This window comes from Nipponia nippon, unplaced genomic scaffold, assembly GCF_047370975.1.
Source record: "Nipponia nippon isolate SJK-2023a ecotype South Korea unplaced genomic scaffold, ASM4737097v1 scaffold_1, whole genome shotgun sequence".
NCBI lineage: Eukaryota > Metazoa > Chordata > Aves > Pelecaniformes > Threskiornithidae > Nipponia > Nipponia nippon.
In genome coordinates this window covers 46,631,080-46,652,141 of record NW_028262290.1, presented here as the reverse complement: position 1 = coordinate 46,652,141, position 21,062 = coordinate 46,631,080, and the positions used below count along the sequence as shown (strand labels likewise).

The 21,062-nt window shown below is 40.8% G+C and overlaps 1 protein-coding gene across 29 annotated transcripts in view; it reads left to right on the top strand.

The window, feature by feature from the left end:
- DTNA (dystrobrevin alpha) overlaps positions 1–21,062 on the top strand; it is a 232,177-nt gene that overhangs the window by 129,590 nt on the left and 81,525 nt on the right. For 27 of the 29 annotated variants that reach the window (XM_087753978.1, XM_087753959.1, XM_087753951.1 and 24 more), the window contains 2 exons: positions 1,249–1,316; positions 6,422–6,502. In XM_087753978.1, the coding sequence (XP_087610104.1) occupies positions 1,250–1,316; positions 6,422–6,502 (148 nt within the window). In that variant the 5' untranslated portion in view covers position 1,249. Of the gene's footprint in view, positions 1–1,231; positions 1,317–6,421; positions 6,503–21,062 lie in introns of those variants that run through there. The other 2 variants (XM_087754054.1, XM_087754046.1) reach the window with 1 other exon arrangement.

Below are 21,062 nucleotides of genomic sequence, written 5' to 3'. Positions count from 1 at the left end.
CATCTATACCATGTCCTCGAGCACCACATCTATCCATTCTTTAAATACCTCCAGGGATGGGGACTCAACCACTTCCCTGGGCAGCCTGGTCCAATGCTTGACCACCCTTTCAGTGAAGAAGTTTTTCCTAATATCCAATCTAAACCTCCCCTGGCGCAGCTTGAGGCCGTTTCCTCTCGTCCTATCACTCGTTACTAGGGAGAAGAGACCAACCCCCACCTCGCTACAACCTCCTTTCAGGTAGTTGTAGAGAGCGATAAGGTCTCCCCTCAGCCTCGTCTTCTCCAGGCTAAACAACCCCAGTTCCCTCAGCCGCTCTTCATAAGACTTGTGCTCTAGACCCTTCACCAACTTCATTGCCCTCCTCTGGACACGCATAGAGATAAGGATGTGGATTAAAATACAGGTCAGAAGCCCTAACCAGACTTGGTAGGGAGGAAAGGATATTGGTTTGCTGAAGTAATTACCCACAGGAAGTGGTGATGCTGACACTGGTTTCATTTTTTGAGTGCTGCTAAAGATGTTTATCTTTGCTCTGAAGGCTTTAGTCTTTTATGGTTTGAAAGCTGACTGTGAAGGAAGCTGTCTCTTTTCTCTATGCTCTTTCCAGCAGTAGTGCTCTTCAAAATATTCTGGAGATTTTTATATCTGAAAACTGAAGGAAGATATATTCTTACTTCTGAGCCCTTTACTGGAACTCATTTAATCAGAGACATACTGTCTTGAATTTGAATGAATATTTGGAGTGTATTTGCTTGAGTAAATAGAGGATATTATGTTGTAGAGTAGAGATTTAGTTGCTGTTGCGTTATTTTTTTGTCTCCTCCAGCCAGAATTGGCTACAAAGGCATTTTCTAAACTATAAAATAATATCCGAATCTTTTATGATTTCTTCTCTCTTACATAATTTAAACTGAAGATTCCTTATTTAAGAAAACCAAAAATGAATTTCAGAGCTTGTGTTATGTAAGTCAGTTAAGTTACATCAAGCAGAAAAACTGAACATTGCCTTTGGGAGAGAGAGAGAGGGGGAAAACAAATGCTTGAAAGCAGAGTTTCGGGAATGGAGGACAATTTGGGGACCAGCTTCTCCTCAAACCATGCCACAGAGAGGCTGGCAAAAGGCACTGGGTACACATGGAGCACCAGCCAACCTCAAAGGTTCCCCAAGATCGATTATGGATGCTTGTGTACGTATGTTCAGTCTGGGAATAATACTCAAAATTTTCACATGATTTTGTCTTCCAGAATGATTGAAGATTGTGGGAAGAGAGGAAATACCATGGCAGAAAGAAGGCAGCTGTTTGCAGAAATGCGTAAGTACTTCCTAGAAATGTTTTGCTGTGATAGACCAAGCCAGTTGCAATGCAGTGTCGGTAAAATTTATGCAAGCTTTCCACCTCAAATAACTGATATCTCCATTTCACAAATGGTTTAATGTCGTGAGATCAAAACTACAGGAAAATGGGCTGATATGACCGAATAGCAGGAGAGGGGGATTTTCTACATCAGATTTTGTGACTGTATTATTTTAATCAGTAGCTTCTTGAGACAAAAATGCTGCAATACACAGGTAGGAATGAAGAGGGATAAAGGTCTCCAAAAGACAACATCTTTTAGTGGAGGTATCTGTAGTGTGTTGACCCCAGCCAGCTGCTAAGCACCCACACAATCACTTGCTTAATCCCCAAGCAGCCCCCAGCGGGATGGGAGAGAATATAAGGAGAGCAAAAGCAAGAAAACTTGTGGCTTGTGATAAGGACAATTGATTAAGTGACAGAAAGAGAGAAAAAAAATGACAATAAAAACCAACAACAACAAGCAATGGAAAGGCAGTCACTCACCACCTCCCAAAAGCAGACCAATGCCCAGCCAGTCTCTGAGCAGTGTCCACCTTGGAAGACAAAACTCCCCACCCCCTTCTTTCCCTACCCCAGTTTTATTGCTGAGCATGATATTATATGGTATGAACTATCCTTTTGGCCAGGTGGGGTCATCTGTCCTGGCTGTGTCCCCTCCCAACCTCTTGCCTACCCCCAGCCAACTCTGAGAGGGGACAGAGCAGGAAACAAAAAGGCCTGGATGCTGTGCAAGCGCTGTTCAGCACTAGCTAAAACATCAGTGTGTTATCAATGCTTTTTTAGCCACAAATCTAAAACATAGTGCCATGCAGGCTGCTATAAAGAAAGGTAACTCCATCCCAGCCAGACACAGTACAGGGATTCATATACTACATACCCCACTTCAGCACATTTTTTATAGTTTCTAGTGAAGCTTTGTGTTCCCTGCAGAATAGTGTGTCAGGGATGTACTATGCTAACAATGCTCCTGCAGTTCTCTTGACAGTCAGATCTTATTTCTCTTACAACCAATCCACCATTTCTCAAGGAAATTCTATTACGTATGAAGTCTGCGACTGTCACCCTGTTACTAGATGTACTTAAGTTCTGTCTGTACTTACTAGGTTTCCTATTATTTGTCCCCTGCACCATAGTAAAAAATGACAGAACATCTCCCCCATCTTCTGGGGGAGATTAAGATGAGGATTACTGGGACTTGAGCAACTGTGCACACTGAAAGGCCAAGTCTGTGCTGGTGAGTTAAATGTGCTCAGGCCTGTTCTCCAGGGGTGAGCCCAGGGGTGACCGAATGCCCTACATCTGCCCTCCTGAGCTCTCCAAATTAAGGACTTTTCATTCAGATGGCCTACTGAGAATGGTCTTGGCCCGTTCCACTGTGTCCACTGGCTCTGTTGTGCCCTCTAATTATTTCAATATCACAGGCGGCTTGCTGTTGTAACTCTGATGGATATTTCTCTTGTTCCTTGTGTACAACATCTTGGACCAGTGGAGGGAGGCATTGTTTTTTGGCCAGAAGGAAAAAAAAAGAAAAACAAGAAAAAAGGATGATGCGTTTGTCCGTTATAAGAACATACTATACTTTTAATTAGAGTTATAGAGAGGACTTGAGCTTGTATCAGATAAAGTCAATAGCACAACTTCCATTAACTTCAGTTAGTTTGAAATATTCCTAAAATGGAAGATAATTGCTTAAGTCTTTGCTGTGAGGATTTATGGTTTGTTCCCACAGTTCTGAAGGCTGTTTTGCTGTTGGGTTGTTTTGGAGGAGTTAAGGAGGTGTTGGGAAAATTTAGAGTTGGTAGTTGGAGGCGGAGGAGGGACTATTTTCCCGTGCTGTACACAAATAGTTATTGTCTACTATTTTTCTTTCACATTTTAGTATTTTGACATATTTACTTGAGTCTGGTTTATCTCACATGTGCTTCCCTTTTCTATTTGCCTGCCTCCCTTCCTCCTCCTACTACACATGCACGCAGAGAACTGGGTTCCAACGAGGTAAAAAGAGGGGAAAATATTATGTCTTTGTGAAAAACTAAATATGTTTTAGGCAAAGAAATGTCCATATTCATAAAACACTGAATTTTGCATTTTGAGAGTCCCTTGGATTCCTGTGTGTGTAAAGGGCGTGCTTCACTGAAACAGAAGCTCAATCTGGCATTGCATTCAGGTGGTCTCAGCTGTGTGCAAGCCCGCACAATCCTTGTTTAACAAAAACCATGTGCTCCACACGCCCTACATACTGTGTGCCACGCGAAGCTTCTTAACATTATAACAAATACAAGCTTCTGGTAAAAAGTTAAATTCCACAACCTGCCGATGTTAGAGGAAGAAAATTCATAATATAAAGGACTTTGCCAGTGGTTTAGGTTCTTGCAGTCATATCTGCAAGTCTGTGATTAAAACCCCACAGTGCTTTTAGAAAGTGGGTCATGTTCCAGACTAGACAAGACAGCAAAAAAAAATTCCAACTTTTCCTGCCTTTTTGGGTGGGAAATTTGTTCTGAACTAGGAATAGATGGATTTGACTCTCACTTTAGATTTGGGACACTCTGTGATTTTCCGTGTGTTTAAAGAAGTTTAGTTTGACTTTTTTTGTTTCCTTTTCTTCAGAAGAGGCATCTTCCTAGTTCCAAATTACAAACTTCTGTGAATTAATATCAATACTAATAAATAGATAATCAATATCATCTTCTGTAGAGTCCTGTGGTTAAAACTGAAATTGTATCTTGTATCTCAAAATGCACCATTGGACATCAAACCAATTGGCTACCCCTAGTCTTACCTGACATGCTCAGGTATATCCAGACTGATGAAGAGAGTTCAAAATGTACATCACTTGTGCTGCCAGCACATATCATCCAGCAAGAAAACAGCAGCCAAAGCCTGCAATGTATCCCTTCATTATTTTTGCAAATTGTGAACAGTGTTGACATGAGATGAGTATATTCACAGGAAACAGAGTGAAACACTGCCAGCGGGCAAAAGGAAGGAGAGGCCACTGGCAGTCCTCTAGGCAGGTTACAAATTCACAGTCTCATTTGCCGTGCTCAGTCCCACACATCTTTCCACTTGTTTTTCAGGACTGTCCATGTAAGTGAAGTCACTTTTCTACACAAGTTATTTGACAAATACATCTCTGGCTGTGGCAAAATGTGAATCGTGGTAAAATTAAATTGTCTGTTCCAGGGGTTTATCAGTGAAAACACCTACTCCCAAAATAACATCAAAAGTGGATGGTACCATCCACTGTGTGTGTAAATAGTAAAGAAACAAGCAACATTATTGCCTACAAATTTGTTTATTTAGGATTAATATTGCAACCTAGGAAGCTCAATGAGCCAGAGTTTCACTTTGCTTTGAATCTTTACATCTTGTTAAAAGGCTGAAGTTTTATAAAAGAGCACTGGAAGCTTTCGTTAGTAGCTTTCACTAAAGTTAAGAGGGAAGAAGTGAAATTCATTTCAGTCATTGGTCCTATTAAAAAAGGAAAGACTTAGTGTTATAAGCATTATCCTTCCCTTTACCAGTAAAGAAGCTTTCCAAAAGCTATCAATGAGATATTAATGGAGAAGAACCTCTGTAATTTAACAATAAAGAATATGATGAAAAAAAATTAAAAAAACTTTCCAGACCTGATGTTAAGTAGTTAAGGGTAGCTTCTCCCAGGAACAGATGGTGTTGAGACAACCCACTGGCAAAAGGGAGTAGCTGGGAGCCCTGGGAAGATGGTGTGGGAGAATCCAGTCAGGAAAAGAGCAGAGTCTGGGGAGAGGGGAGAGTATCATCCTCATTTTCATCTCACAGGTCAGAGCACATTTGAAAAATTTGGGTCCAAAGGATGGCAGATTGCTTAAGGAAATGTGGGTGAGCAATGCCAACATGGCCGTATGTACAGCAGTGCAGCTGAGTGGCCAGTGTAATAATGTCAAGATGAATCTTAAAGAAGGCATTCTGGAAGCATGTGTAAAAGCAGAATTGGGCCACATTCCACTCCAGTTCTCTTATAGCTGATTGTACCTTGTTTGGATGTGCTTCATGCAGACAGTTCCTTCAGAAACTCTGGGTTTTGTAACTTGGTACCTTGCTCAACTGAATAGAACGGGTTTTACTCCTGTTACAGGGTCAACCGCAGTGAAAAAGCAAATACACAAAAATTAATCGAATGTGTTTCTGTGAAATGTGTGGTAAAATCAATAAGCAGTCTTGTATTTCATAGGCCGTATTGTAACTATGAGGCAACAGTTCCTTATGTAAGATACCAGCCAAGAAGGAGAAAGATTTAAATCACAATCTCCTCATCTACTTTTTGAGGGTTTGGGGAAGTGTTATGAGTGGTACACAGCAGCAGGAGGCCTAAAGACACTGCACCGGGTTCTGCCCCCATCCTGGTCCCTCTCTGCCACGCTGTATGTGAAGTAGCTACCAGTCGGTTTATTCCCATCTCCTGGACAGCTGCTTTGGACATGTTGCCAGATCTTTAAGTCGGAGCAGCCAGGGCCAAGCTATGTGTGAAGCAGAGAGCTGACCCTTTGAGCTCTCTGTTGCAGAGAACATACCTCTGCAAAATGGAGAAAGGCCTCACAGCCTTTGCATTGTTTTTGCCCCCTTCTGCAGACTGCTGTCAGTCTTTTCATTACGGCATGATATTGTTTCTGATTTGGTTTGCTGGCAGTTCCTTCTTCTGATCTGGCATGTCAGCCAAAGATATTTGTTATGAGCTTTGTTGTTAAATGTTAAAATTAGATGGAGGTTCTCCCTGCTGTTGGGGCCTGGCCGGTCTGTCTTTTAGCCTGCAGCTTGGCCAGATTGTTTTTCAAAGTGACAGACACAGTGGGCTGACTATTCCTTGCCTTCCTTTATAAAAGTCTTTTAACAGTGTAGCCCCTGCCATTCCCCTTCTTTCTCCTCACCCCTCTCTACTCTCCCTGAAAAGGAGAGAGCCTTGAAAATTATTAAACAGAGTCAGCTCATGTGTCCTCTTTGTTCTCTGGCTTCCCTGCTAGCAAAGATATGGACAGGTCATATTCCATAGAAATGTCACTGTTCTTCTCTTCCACTAGGGGCTCAAGATCTGGATCGCATTCGTTTGTCCACCTACCGAACAGCATGCAAGCTTAGATTTGTTCAGAAGAAATGCAACTGTAAGTATGTCAGTATATCCCATTGTAACTAGCTTTCCACTTCACTCCCCGGTCTGTCCTTCAGATCAGTCACAAATGGGGACTGGTTGATTCGGCGTTGCAAAGGACACTAACCAGAGTGCCTGGGCAGATTTTAAATATTAACCGGTTTATGTAAGGAACTTACCTCAAACATGCCAGTGATTCAGTCATAGAAGGATGGGTCATGATGCAGGTCACAGCTTTATTTAATAAGTATGTTAACTAGATTCTTCAGTTTTCTTGTAAAATAACATTTGGGGGTTCCAGCAAGATCCTGCAAATTAAATGCTTTTATAGCAGCTCCCTGGAGAAGAAATGGTGGCTCCAGTCCTCGTCTGTTTGGGGTGCAGCAAAGTAAGTGCAATGTCAGTCAGGCCCATTTGTTCCAGAAGGCCAGGTATAGGCATCTCTCCTAAGAGGGTAAACCTGCTTGTAATCTTTGCATGTCTGTCTTCCTCCATTTAGGCTTCATTCTTGAGATATTTCCCACTTGATTAGTGACTTTTTAAATGTTTCTTTTGAGATTCAGTCTATCTTCCTTTAGAGCTGCAGTTTCTATTAACAAAGTCATGAGAAAAGCTGTGAACTTCGAAAGGGAAATACTTATAAAATCTGTAATGGACTGTATCCTTTCTTCTTTATCAATGATTTGGATGAGGGGATCGAGTGCACCCTCGGTAAGTTTGCAGATGACAACAAGTTGGGTGGCAGTGTTGATCTGCTAGAGGGTAGGAAGGCTCTACAGAGGGATCTGGACAGGCTGGATCGATGGGCTGAGGCCAACTGTATGAGGTTCAACAAGGCTCAGTGCGTGGTCCTGCACTTGGGTCACAACAACCCCATGCAACGCTACAGGCTAGGGGAGGAGTGGCTGGAGAGCTGCCTGGCAGAAAAGGACCTGGGAGTGTTGGTTGACAGCTGGCTGAATATGAGCCAGCAGTGTGCCCAGGTGGCCAAGAAGGCCAATGGCATCCTGGCTTGTATCAGGAATAGTGTGGCCAGCAAGACTAAGGAAGTGATCATTCCCTTGTTCTCAGGACTAGTGAGGCCACACCTTGAGTACTGTGTTCAGTTTTGGGCCCCTCACTCCAAGAAGGACATGGAGGTGCTGGAGCGTGTCCAGAGAAGAGCAGTGAAGCTGGTGAAGGGTCTGTAGCACAAGTCTTACGAAGAGAGGCTGAGGGAACTGGGGTTGTTTAGTCTGGAGAAAAGGAGGCTCAAGGGAGACCTTATTGCTCTGTACAACTACCTGAAAGGAGGTTGTAGCGAGGTGGGGGTTGGTCTCTTCTCCCAAGTGACAAGCAATAGGACAAGAGGAAATGGCCTCAAGTTGCGCCAGGGAGGGTTTAGGTTGGGTATTAGGAAAAACTTCTTCACTGAGAGGGTGGTCAAGCATTGGACCAGGCTGCCCAGGGCAGTGGTTGAGTCCCCATCCCTGGAGGAATTCAAAAGACGTGTAGGTGTGCTGCTTAAGGACATGGTTTAGTGGTGGAGTTGGCAGTGCTAGGTTGATGGTTGGACTTGATGATCTTAAAAGTCTCTTCCAACCTAAACAATTCTATGATTCTACGATTCTATGATTCTCCATCGAAAATACTTAGAATGGTGGGGTTTGGTTTATGTGTTTTACCAGGCCTTTCCACAGTAAATTAAAAAAAAAAAATCCTAACCAGGGGAACTCTTGCCAGCACTAGCAGTAGGGAGAGGACTAATGCAGAAAAAACAAGTATTTTAGTCTTCATATCTAAACTAGAATGACAGGGTAGCTATGCTTGTGCTACACACAGTGGTAAGTATGTTAAGAAATGCTCACTGCAGATAGAGATTAACCGCCCAGGAGAGGGTTCCTAGTTTTGAGGCTACATGTATCTGCGCTACAGAAATGTTTAGCTTATGCTGTGCAAACATGCTGGAGAGGCCAAGTTGTGGGGGAGAAGACTTTGGAGAGTATTTGTTGGGTTGTTAGCTACGGAGCTAGTCTTTCAATCGCTTCTGCAGCACATTTCTCATGTTTTTAATATGTGAAGTATGAATTGAAGGATTAGTATCACATTATAAGCAGGCTGCCAGACACAAAACCCAGAAGGGGTTTAGTACCTGCACAGCAGCTGGCTTCTTCCATTCAGAAGGAAACACGTTGAAAGACACTATTATGTTGCATTCAGTTGTTTATTTTAATTTTTTAAATTTTATGTTTAAGAGGCTAAAATCTTCACTTCATTTTTTTCATGGTAGCTGAATACAATAGTCTGAGGTGACAAAAGTATCCAATTAAGTTGACAGTGATAGCAAAGTCATAACACTAATTGCTTTGATAACTGTATACAAGGCAAATGAAAAAACTTAAGGGTGCAGTAGCCTCATTGCTGGGAGTGGCTGGCTGGCTAAAAACACGGGTTGTTAATCTTAACTTTGTTCCTCTTATTTATCAACTGTGATCTGCTTTTGTGGGACTATTGCGTCTCTTCATAGAGAACCAATACACATGCCCTTCAGTGTGCCAGCTCGTGCAGTCACTCGTGGACAGTGCTTGCCTTCTGGTTGCCATTGGTAACCTAGGAGAGGTGATTTGCTGATATTATATCAAGAGTTATACTCTATCAACCTCTTCTGAAGAAAAAAAAAAGGGGGGGGGGGAACACTTAAAAATGTCATCCTAAGAATTAGGTTCTGTGCAACTTCAGGAATAATGTTTGTTGCTCTGGAGTGGGCTGAATTGCGTGTGTCTTTTCACTGTCAAGTACAGTTTTCTTCTGGTTGTTTCTGGTAGACTGCTGGTCTCCCAGATTGCTTTCTCTTATTAGTGGGAAAAGAAGTCATTCATTCACCTGATGTGATGTCAAGCAATAGCTGTCGAAGGCAGAGCTTCTAAACATAGAGCCACTGAACTGAGCACTGCCCCGAAATGGTTAATATCAGACCTCTGGCTCATGTCAGCTACTCCTTTTTGGTTTTTTTCCCCTACAGAAGTTGCCATTATGCACCACCCAATAGTAAGTTCAGGAGAGTTCAGGAGAAAAAAACCAGGGACATGGGAAAAAAACCCCTTTCTGCTGCATCTAAGCTGCTTCATTTAGGGGAGAATATAAAAAGAAAAAGCTCAAAGGCAGTTCTGCTCCACTCCCAGTGCATAGCACCTCCTGTCACTGAAGCCATCCCTGTCTTCTCTCAGCTGTGCTCTCCTGCCCTGCCCTGGCACACTGGTCCAGACTTACTAGGAAAAAATTGCTTGGAAAGAGTGTATTTAAGGCGTTCTTTTAAAGAGCTCATTTAATACATTGCAGGGAGCTGCTCTTGGCTACAGGCTGAAGGTGTATGAGGATGGAAGCAGAGAGCTGCTTTGAGTGCCAGAAGTGGCTGTTCCAAAAAAAGCAGAGCAGAGGGTTTATTAACACCATCTTTTTTTACCCGAAGGTGCCCATTAGCGTAGACAGTCAGGGGATATCATTTAGCAGGCAGCTACGGTTATCACAAACAATGCACTGTTTGTTTCTGCTGTCTTTAATGCAGACACAGGCACAGGTTCATCTCCTGGCCTCCCTTTGTGAATTCTTCTCTCAGTACAAAATGGTGTTTTGCTGAAGCCTTCAGCAGCCAGCTGGGTTTTACTGGTGAAGTAGTCAGTGTGCGATGGGCAAAGGTGCCTTCATATTCTAAGAGCCATTCTCTCCTTAAACTAGTGAAACTATCTGGCCAAAGATTATAGAGGAGGTGACAGTTTACCCCCATTTACCAGAATACTACTACCTATGTTGCACTTTGAGTACTAACACTGTTGGTCAAATTAATTGCTCCATGGAATTATTTCATTTTCAGAAAGGGAAGACTACTTTAAAGATATTTAGCAAAGAGTCTTCAAAATTGCAAATATATGTCTTTCTGATAATTCCATAAAACTTTAGGAAAACTACTAAGCATGTGAAAAGTATTTCTTTTATAAAATCTTTCTGAGCATTTAAACCAACAGGCAGTTTAAATAAAATCAGCAAAGTGAGAAAAATCAATATCAGTCATTGCAATTATTTGTCAAACAGAATAGAATTGAATCCAGTTCAGCCTCATTCTTCAGAAAAGCAAGAATTCTTAAGAACTCAGAAAATGATAAGTAGATAAATTTGAAAAAGCTGTAATGTTATCTTTCAAACAAAAATTCCTTCAAATTTAAGCATTCCCCTTTGCCTATGTTAATGCCACAAATAAATAACACTAACATTTACAGATTATTGTTGGCACACCTCGGAATCTGCTAAGTGCCCAAACATGGGATGCAATATGTGACAAAAATCCCAAAAGCGAGAGACTCACAAAATTCTGCATGCAGGAATCCTAAAGGCTGGGAAGCTTTGTTTTAGTGAACCATGAATATAAACTCATTTGATGCTTCTCTATTTCTGCTGACAATTTCTAAAATTCGAAGTAATGAAAAGAGCAACTCTGCAGGTAATGTAGGTACCTTTGAGGATGTGGTGGGTTTAGAAAGAGATGATTGCAGGCTACTTGCTTATTACTTTGCAGAACTCCTGTAGCAATAGACCTGTTGTAAGAGCAATAGTCTTCTTTTACTCATAAATACTAACACAAGATGTAGATACTGTTTCTGTAAAAAAAGAAAAAAATCAAAGAAATACTAAAGAAGTCTTGAGAAGATCTTGAGATTTGGGCATGAATATTCCAAATGAATGCCAAGAGACTTAGACATACAGACCCCAGAGAAAACGCTGCTGGTGGTTATGTCATCTTCAGATCTCAGAATATAAAGCAGGAGTGTGTGAGCTGACTGTGGCTGCTCTGCTGGATCATGGTGTTGGATATAGTCTCGGAAATAGCAGCACCCTAATCATTTGAGGTTAAATTTCATTATTTGGGATAATAAAAGCAGATAGGAAGCAGGTGCAGAAACATGATCAAACATGCTACATGTTTATTCCGGTCTGTACTGTACAAAATGTACAAAATGCAAGTAGCTGACTGCTTCATCATCTAAATTTTCTAAATGTGCTTTTAAGGTGGCCCTAAATAGTGCACACTGCAAGAATCAAGGAGGGAGATGGAAAAACTACAGGTGAGCACCGTGAGGTCTGCAACAGTCGCAGAACTTGAAAACCCTACAAACCAACGTTGCTCTGACAAGGTCAAACATTAGGGTGTTGCCCTTCACTTCACCTCCAGTGCATCAGAGTGGGTTGTGGAGCACCCAATATACATTCTCACCATACAGACTCCTGCTCAGCTCCCCTTACTGCCAGGAAAATGCCACCTTGACAAGGCTGATTTACAGCTGTTTATCCATAGCATTCAGACACAGAAGCATAGTAGGCGTTCCTAAAACAAGGCATGAAGGACCAATGACAGCAGTTGCACATATCTCTCAACATTCACCAGTATTCAGGAACCACCAAAAAGCACAATTTATAGTTATCCCCAGTGATCGTTGTGCAGTTGGTTTATTTTAATATTTGGTTTTCAGTGAATTTATTAAAACCCAATTGTTTATACAGAAAAACAAGATGAAATATCATGTTCACGTGCAAATTCCCTCTGGGCTATGGTGGCAGCAGGAGTAGAACATAACAACATATCGTAATCAAAACCATTACACAATTAAACATCACTCACTAATACAGAACTGTACAGCTGGAAAACTACTGCTGTCCTTGATGAACTTTCCTGAATGTGTTGTGAGATTATTCTATGACTCTGGCTGCAAAAAGCAGATTTTGGTGATTTCCCTAGATCGGAATAAATCATTGGCAGTTGAAAGCTTGAATTTAAGCCATGCTGGTGATAGTAATATGGGGCTTAATTAATACAGATGAAAAAGGAACTTGTTTCTCTGGCAATTTAATCCCAGCACCTTAGGGTTTCAGTGTCTTTGTTTCTCCCTTCAATATTCTTCTGCATGAGTGATTTGGGGGTTTTTTTTTGCATTGTTTTGTCTAATCCAAGTTGTAGTACAGCTCTTTCCACATAGGGAGTGCAGCTGCCATGACTGTGACGGAGACCTTGTGAATGTCCAAGGCAGTCTCCTCCACCTCCACCCTCCTCTTCCTTCTGCCTCCTTTGGGCTTGAGTAGTCACAGCTGAGGCATGTAGGCATGTCAGCTTAATTTCCATACATGCTCTTGGGTGCCTCTCTGATCTGATCTGCCTTTTTACTTTTGTTTTAAGTTAGAATGATTTCTCACCCTCCTGAAATATAATAATTTCCCACTGAAAATGAATGACAGCTATTGTAAACACTATTTTTAGATGCTTTTCTTAAAGCTTTTTTTCCATCTGTACTCTTATACCTCCTGTAACGCTACAGCAAGCTGCTTAAACTGGTTTTATCCTAGAAACTGACAATTTGGGTATCAAATGATGAGATCAGCCTGTGTGAGCTACTGGCTCCCTTCAGGATGGCAAGCACGTTTTAAAAATTATTTGATTAAACCTAAATAAAATTACTAGGGTTTGGATTTGTTTGTGTTTTTTTTTTCTATACTGGGCTGACACTTAAAATATCATTTTATCCCATCCCATTCAACATGCCATTTATCACAAAATGAAAAGTCATGGTATCTGGTACTTGTAGTAAAAGGAAAGGATATGAAAGTCTTGATTCCACACTGGAAATGATGCTGTGACCTTTGTGTTATCCAGTGGCTGAGGAAGTCAACAAGAGATCCAGGTTCAACTTTCTCTTCTGCATGACAAAATGTACGCTGATCTTACATATCCAAAAAATTTCCCCAAACACAAAGCTAGAGGATATTCAGAAGTGTTCCACTCTGTCCTGTTGATGCTTAACCACCAAATCTTCATCTTTATACATTAATTGATTTAGGAACTGACAACTGCTTCTCTTTACTTAAATGAGACCTCTTGCCACCATAGTATAAAGCCATTCTTTCTTTGACTCAACGAGTATTTATTTCCTCTGAAGGGAAACGGAGTGCACAAGAAATGCTCGATGGTGGTATCCTCATTGTGCAAGAATCCCGTGAAAATCCCTGCCATGGCAGGAGGCATTCATTCTCTGTGTCCTGCCTTTTACTTCTCAAGGATTGTATAGCTATTTTGCGTTTGCCCCTCATCCTTTTTTTCTCCGGATGACCATCAGAAACAGAGCCACCAAATTATCATGATTACAGAATTGTTTAGATTAAATAACTTAATCCTTCATCACTGTAGGTTTCCATGGTTAGTGCTTTGTTCTCGTTGGTTTTTATCATGTTTTTCATTCCATCTTGGAAGCAATAAAGCACAAGATAGATTCAGGCTGGGTCACAGAGCAATCAAACTGAATGACAAGCCATGTTGCCTACTCGAGAAGTGCAAAAGGTCTGCTGGGCTGCAATTTGAAACATTATTTCCTGGGAAAACAATCTGCCTCTTGAATTTGTGATCATGGCATTCTCATATTCTTCTAAACCCTCAGTGATCAGTCTTCTAATGAGATTTGCTTAAAAATCCTATAATTTGGGGGAAAACCCCACATTTTTCATTCTTAGTTTTATTGTTCTCTGTTGACCATCTTGGATATTCTATGATCTGATGATGATGATGATGATGATGATTATTATTATTATATTAATATAAAGGCTGAAAATATTAGGTGTGTTCTTTGTTTTCTGTTTTAACAGAAGCTGAGACTTACAGTCATTCACATGACTCCAAGAGATATAGCTTTAAAAAAGAAAAAGAAAAAAGCACTCTATATTACAAGAGTCATGATACCATTGTGTAAGTTACTAATTTGGGTAGTCTGCAGTACTCAAATAATGGAAAGAAAGATGAGTTAATGATTTTAAAAACTTTTTTGTTCCTTTGTCTTTACCAGCGACTTAGAGACTAAATGCTCCTGGAACTGCTAGTACCGTTCCATATGGGTTTCCAGGCAACTATGGGGAAAGGACGCATATATTATACATTCTGCATTATGCATCAATTATTTAATCAAAAGTTCAAAAGGGCTTGATTTAGCATATTCCCTGCAGACAAATCCTTCATAAGGATTTTAGTCTGTAAGTGTTCACTCGCAGCACAATATCCCGAAAATGGGTTCAGATTTTCTTTTCCTTTTAACTGTAGAAGTTTATTAATATACTTGACAGATCATAATGGCTGTTAGAGAGCGGACATATAACCTGTATATTCGGCATGTTCATTGAGGGACTACTATTCAGCCTTTTCTTCAATGTTAGCGCAAAGTGGACTGTTACTACCTAAAGGTATCTGTCTCAGATGTCCCTGAGTATTTGCTCTTAAAGGCTACCACTGCAAGTCTGTCTTGTACAAGATTGATACAAGAACTATCAGTGGACATTTGGAATTCATTTTAATGTCAAAAAGAGTGAACCAAACAAGGACATGTATCTTAAACTCTCACATTTTCATTTGCTTAGAGATTTATTTTTTCAAACATACCCATGATTCCAAGTGGCTCCTATTAAAAACTGAGTTGCAGAAGTTTGTCAGCTGATATTATTTTACCCTTTACAGGGGAAAATGACTGAATTGGCTTCCTTTGAGTCAGAAGTTGACAGGCATACAGACTAGGCCACGTCCCAAGTATACCTACACACTGCCCTCTGCTACACAGGTGGCTCAGCCCTGCCTTGATGCAGACAGCTTTCGTAATTGGATCATGGCTGAAAATCTCTTCTTACTGACTTCCTGAACTCTGCTATAACTGCCATTCACTGTGCTATTTCTGATGGCTTTTCTGATGCAGGTTTAAGGTTGAACAGGCTGTTTGGTTCCCCACTGATGTCTCTGAACATCTGCTCCTGGTAACAGGCGGCAGTCACCTTTGGTCTGGCAGGCTTTCGATTAGTTACCCAAACCCAGAAAGTTTATGCATCTTATTTCACGTCAGTCCTCCTAATGAACACCTCAAGCAAAATAAAATAAATGATTATTAGTTTAGTACTTTTCTAGACAGTCTAAAAATGGCAAAATGTACGCAGACATACAGTCTCATGCAAACAAACTGATACCTCGGTGATAACAGCATCACCATATCTTCTGAGGGATGCTGCTTCTTCATGTGAGAGCTTTTTCTTCTTTCACCCTCTTGTTTTTTCCCCTCAAACTGTAACTGTGCTTTTAAGTCTCCTCTTTCATCATTTCCCTGTCCCTTCTTCAGCTTCATGTCATTATCTGTGGCATTTGCTTTATCTCTGACTTCTCTGCAACCCTCATTCTCTTGGCTGCACTCTCCTTTCCTGTTATCCTCTTGGCTCCAAGCACCTTTCTTCAGGCAAACCCTCTCTTACACTCGAGCCTTTCTTCCCTTTCCCTGGGCTGTTCTGGTCTGTCCCGTTTGGGTATTTTGCTGGGCCTGTCCTGATGCCACGTGAGCACCTGCATGATGTGCCAGAGTGCATTAAGCAGCGTGACTTAATGCCTGTTGAATGTTGGTCATTCTCTTAGTTTTTTGCTGCATGACAACGTATTTATGTGAAAAAGAGGAAAAAAAGTAAAAAGTCTTCCCTGGAGCAGATATCCGTGAGTTTGGTGATCATGGTTCTTTGTTCCTAGGGAGCTTCAGTCCATCATCTTGAACCAGCCCTGCCTCCATCCTGGACTCAAAGCAATAAGTCTTAAGGAGTCATACATGAGCTCAGTCCATATGTGCTTTCTATAGAGAGTAAAGACATCTGTTTTGATGTCCTTGCAGAAAACTGTTTTCCTAGGAAGGTAAGCTGCAGCATTTTGCCCTATCTGTGTGCTGTAGCATTCAAAGTGTCCTCCTCCACTGCGTCTGCTGAGTTGGAATTTTTGCTGAGGATCTTTTGCCTTTTCTGGGTTTTGACGCTGTAATTCGGCTCTGGAGAATGAGTAGGGACTACACAGCTTTACTCCACCTTAACTGCACAGACTGCACCATCTTCCTGCCTAAACTGCGATCTCTGCTGCAGCCTCCCATAGATGGTCTGAAATGTCTCCAGCCTTTCCTTGTTCCCTTTCAGTATCCATCTCCAGTAACTTTTACAAATAAAACTGCTGTAGAGCCAGCAAGGATGCTGGCTGTCCATGTTCTCAACAATTATGGGCTTCTACAGGGTGAAGACAGCAAGTAGTCCACAGAAGGACAGTCCGAGTGTGGGGCCTGAGATAATTTTTGGTCTAATTCTCTCCTTCTGTAATACCCAGAGTGGTTTTTTCCATATTCGTTTGTTTTAAGAGTTACATCAAAAGTCAGTCTGTGTATCTCTAACAGTATAGATCAACTTCATAACACCCAGAATATTCAAACAGAAGCTTTAGCTTAACTGTTAATCTCCTATTTTTACCCCCCAGCTGCACATAGGATTATTTTCTGTAAGTCTTGGTGGAAGATTTCATACAGCATGTATCTGGTATGCTAGGACAAATTGTGAGAACAGAAGATGTTGGCCATAAAAATAATTTCCTGCTTGTATAAGTGTGAAGAGACCACACAATGTAATGTGCTCAGTCTGCGTTGCTATTAATACAGTTCTGGGACTCTACACAATGAACGTTCAGCTTCCTGGCGTTAATGTTGGCGATATACAATAGCTTTACAGCGGCAGTTTTCCATGTGCTGAATGAAGGCATTTCTAGGCTGAATTCAGACTGAATTATATCTGTGATGTTGTTGTTGGCTGCAATGGATTTCTAGCAGGGTATTTGCAAGCAGTCTTTGGCCCTTTACTGTGTGAAGTGTGGGCTAATTCCAGGAGGAGTTCTGTGTACACTCAGCCTTTTCTTTGGTCCATGTGGATGGATAGATGGATGTCTCCTTTCCTGACAGAAAGTAAATTGAAAGTAACTCTGTTGAACTCACTGACATTGCTATGGCATGAAGGAAGGAATGAATCAGTCTCTCAGTGTATATTCTTTGAGGAGGTTGAACTCAATTTCTGATAAATGAAGGCAACACTAGTATCATACTGCATCTCTTGTAAAGGTGCTGATCTTCCCTAGGTTTAATTTTCCACATTTCATTCATCTATATTTTGCCTTGAAACTCTTATTTTGTCTTGGATTTGCAGGATATCTTTAAGGATTGCATGTGTAAAATAAAGGATGACAGATAAGTGGCCATGTACATCGAGACTCTTACTCCATCTAGGGGCCCTGACAACATCATTAAAGAGCTTCTGTCACACAGAGGAAGAAGGATAGATATGTGGGACTGCACCTAAATCCCATTTATCTGTCATTTCGCATTCTGCAGTCTTGTTTCCTTTCTCGTTGATGCTGATTGTCGAGCTATGTTTGTGGCAGCCGGAGCCTTTCTCCTTTTCTTGGCTTATTCCTCATACCTGTTTCCCTAAGAGATGTGAAGTTTCAGTGCGTGATATTGCAAACTGCTGCAATGGGAGCCACTGCAGTTGCCTCCTGGTACTGGTGTTCTGGTTACTGAGCAAATCAGCCGGGGAACTGGAGCATGGTGCGGCTCTTGCAGAAGACATTGCTTTGAATATGAGTAACGGCAGGAGGGCAGATGTGGAAAGATTGTATGAACACTAAGCCAGAGTTTAGTCAAATATCCTCTACAGTTTGTCTGAATAAGATGTTTTCTACTCAAATGAATTTGATACAAAAAAACCCAAATCTTCCAGATACCAGGATCCATCTCTCCCTATCTCAAAGCTGATTATAGCTCAGATCCCAAAAGACTTTTGGACAAATAAATCCTGTTGTTTTCAGTGTAATAGGTCTTTAAATACCTACGAAAGCTTGAACCTATGGCAGTAATTAGCACCTCCATTACCAATCTCAGCAAAAGGTTAAATAAGATTAGAGTCTGAACTGTCCTTATGACTTCAGGCATAAGATGCTTTGTCACCAAAGTCCTGTGTGTCACATGAATGTCCTGCTTCATAGTAATGCTCTTGCTGTCAACAGCTGAGGTTGATATGGGGATTTTGTCCCAGAAACACTTTGGATTGACCCAAACTCTTCAGAAGAGAGAAGCATATGCCATCATTCTGTAGTGTGTCTCTTCTATTCTGGGGTGAAAAATGCAATTCTAGTATCAGGCAGCTTACCCAAGCATTAAGTTCAGAGTAAGTATTTCTGTAATTATTTTCAATAGATGAAAACATTATGGGCCAAATTCAGTCCACACTACATAAGAAATTATTTAAATTAATAGAATAAGGATCAGCTTAAGAATATGCATATGTGTAAAATATTACATCTTTTATATTGAAGGAAATACACAATTCATGTTTCATTGGTATTCTGTACCTTGTGTTGCTGTTTACGTTCTTGCCAACCCTAAATGATTAAAAAGAAAATTACAGAAGACAAAACAACCACGGGTCAAACTCTGAAAAACGAGATGGGCCAAGGAGGGTTTTTGTCTTCAAGGAGTTCTAAATGTATAATATGTGCTTATTCTTTTTCATTGACCTTTGTGATATGACTGAACCTTAAAGGTTGAGAATGTAATCTCAACTTGTTTTCTATAGCCATGAGGGAAGAAATTGTTATAAAGAACTGTTAAATCACGTATTCTCTTGTCATCGTGAGCTATTTTTTAAAGAAAACAGCAGTTAATATGAGATGGGGATAATACTCTATATGCTTAGAGCTGGTAACACATACTACTTCAAAATTAATGAAAAATACACATGACCCAATTTATTAACATTCGCATTTGCTTTACACTTGCTTTTTGCTGGTAACAGTGCCAAAGCAAGCTGTAGTCCTCTTGTGGCATGGAGAGGTTTTTAGGGGCGTTAGAGGGAGCTGGCAGTGGTTGTATCAAAGGAAAAAACCTCAAGTTCTTTAAGAGAGAAAGATGTAGTATTAATCAGACTTGGCATTTGAAGAAACATACTTCTGGAGGAGATTTTATCACTGTAATAAGGACATTCAACATGAAGACATTCTGCCCTTTCCACCTCATGGCTTTGTTATCATTTGCCTATCACATGTGATCGCCTGTATAGGAGATCCAGACCTCCAAGCACATAGCCTTTATTCAACCAAATACATAGACAAGGCCGTTTTCTGGAGAGAGCGGTGGGGACGCACAGACTTTCATTTGTGTTAGCTCGCTTGACATTGTGCCAGTAGAGAGTTAAAATGTTATAGCAAATGTGTGCTGCGTTTACTAAAATATACCTAGTAGTGCCATCCTGTGGTCAGGACTGTGGCTACCAGAAGGCTTGTGCACCGTGTCCCGCCTGTTTTCTACAAGCTGGTTTGTCTTGGGTTGTTACACACAATCTGAGTTGTGCCAGGCTCTAAAATTATGGTTTTCTTCTCATATGTTCAGTCATTTCTGAACTTCTAGTTTAATATGCTAAATAGGAGGGCTGGAATATGGCTTTTTCTTTTCTCTGGAAACACTTTTTTGAAAGTCTCCATAATTCAGTTTCTGTCACCAGATCTTTAACAGAGAAGATACATTGAAAATGAACTCCAGATACAGTATGACCTGGCCTTAGAGATTTTTTTGCCATCTTTTGGGAGTGCAGAAGTTTTTTCCTAATATACTCTTTGCTGTAATATAGTACAGAAGAGTTATATTTAACTAAAAATTTGAAATGCTGTAACTTTACTAATTGAAATATGAGCTCAGTTGTAAGGCAAATTGATCTTATTTTAAGATACATGAGAAAGCTGTTGTGTATCATATGTATTTACTGACCAAGTTTTGTTGCCTCATGTCCCCATGAATTCTTCGGCTAATTTAAAGCTGACACTTGCAAAACCCGATTGAAGGAACTATTTAGTCAGACTGAGGCCTGATCGCACAATGGCTCAAATAAAGCCTTTCTCATTAAAATAGTATTATGGTGGGATAGCAAGAATAATAGAGATGCATAATCTAGGAATACCATTGTCTGCTTGGGGAGGGGATTTATAAAGTTTCTGGCTATGGAATATGGGTACCAACAGGTCTGCTATTTACACATTGGTCTTTAATTCATAAATATGTTTTAAGTCTTAAAACAGAAACACTATGTCTAATCAATGGATTTAAGCTGTGCGACTTATTAGCAACAGTGCAGAGTTTTAATTGAGTGGTAGTCATCAAAATATTAAGAAGCTTAGAGTTAGATTTTTTAAATTATTTTATTTTATGTATGTCAAACTTCATTCAGCATTTCAAATAAATGATTTCAAGATGTGTTTAAAAAAAGGAAACACTTTCCCAGCATCGGGGTGACAAGTAGATGACAACAGTTTCCCAGGCCAGCACTGCAGGGTGCATCACCCACCGTTGGCTTGTGCAGAATCGGCTGTCGTTAGTGCTGCTCCTTGGGGAGAGTGACGGCCTCTTCTGCCACCCGCAGAGAGCCCTTCAGGCTTCACTTAAATATAGGTGAGGCAAAATAGGCAGGAAATGACAGCAGGGGGAGAAGGAACTTCTGTTGTGTATTAAATTAGTGTAAAAGAGAAGAATTTTACTGGAGATCTTTACATACTCTTACACCTTGGTGGATTTGTCAGGTACCATATTAAAAGTAAAAAGATCACATTTCAGTGTATTGTTATCCTAGTGGTTATTCCTCATTAGTACCACTTGGCCAAGTTGACAGACACTTCCAACAGGCCACGTTTGTTT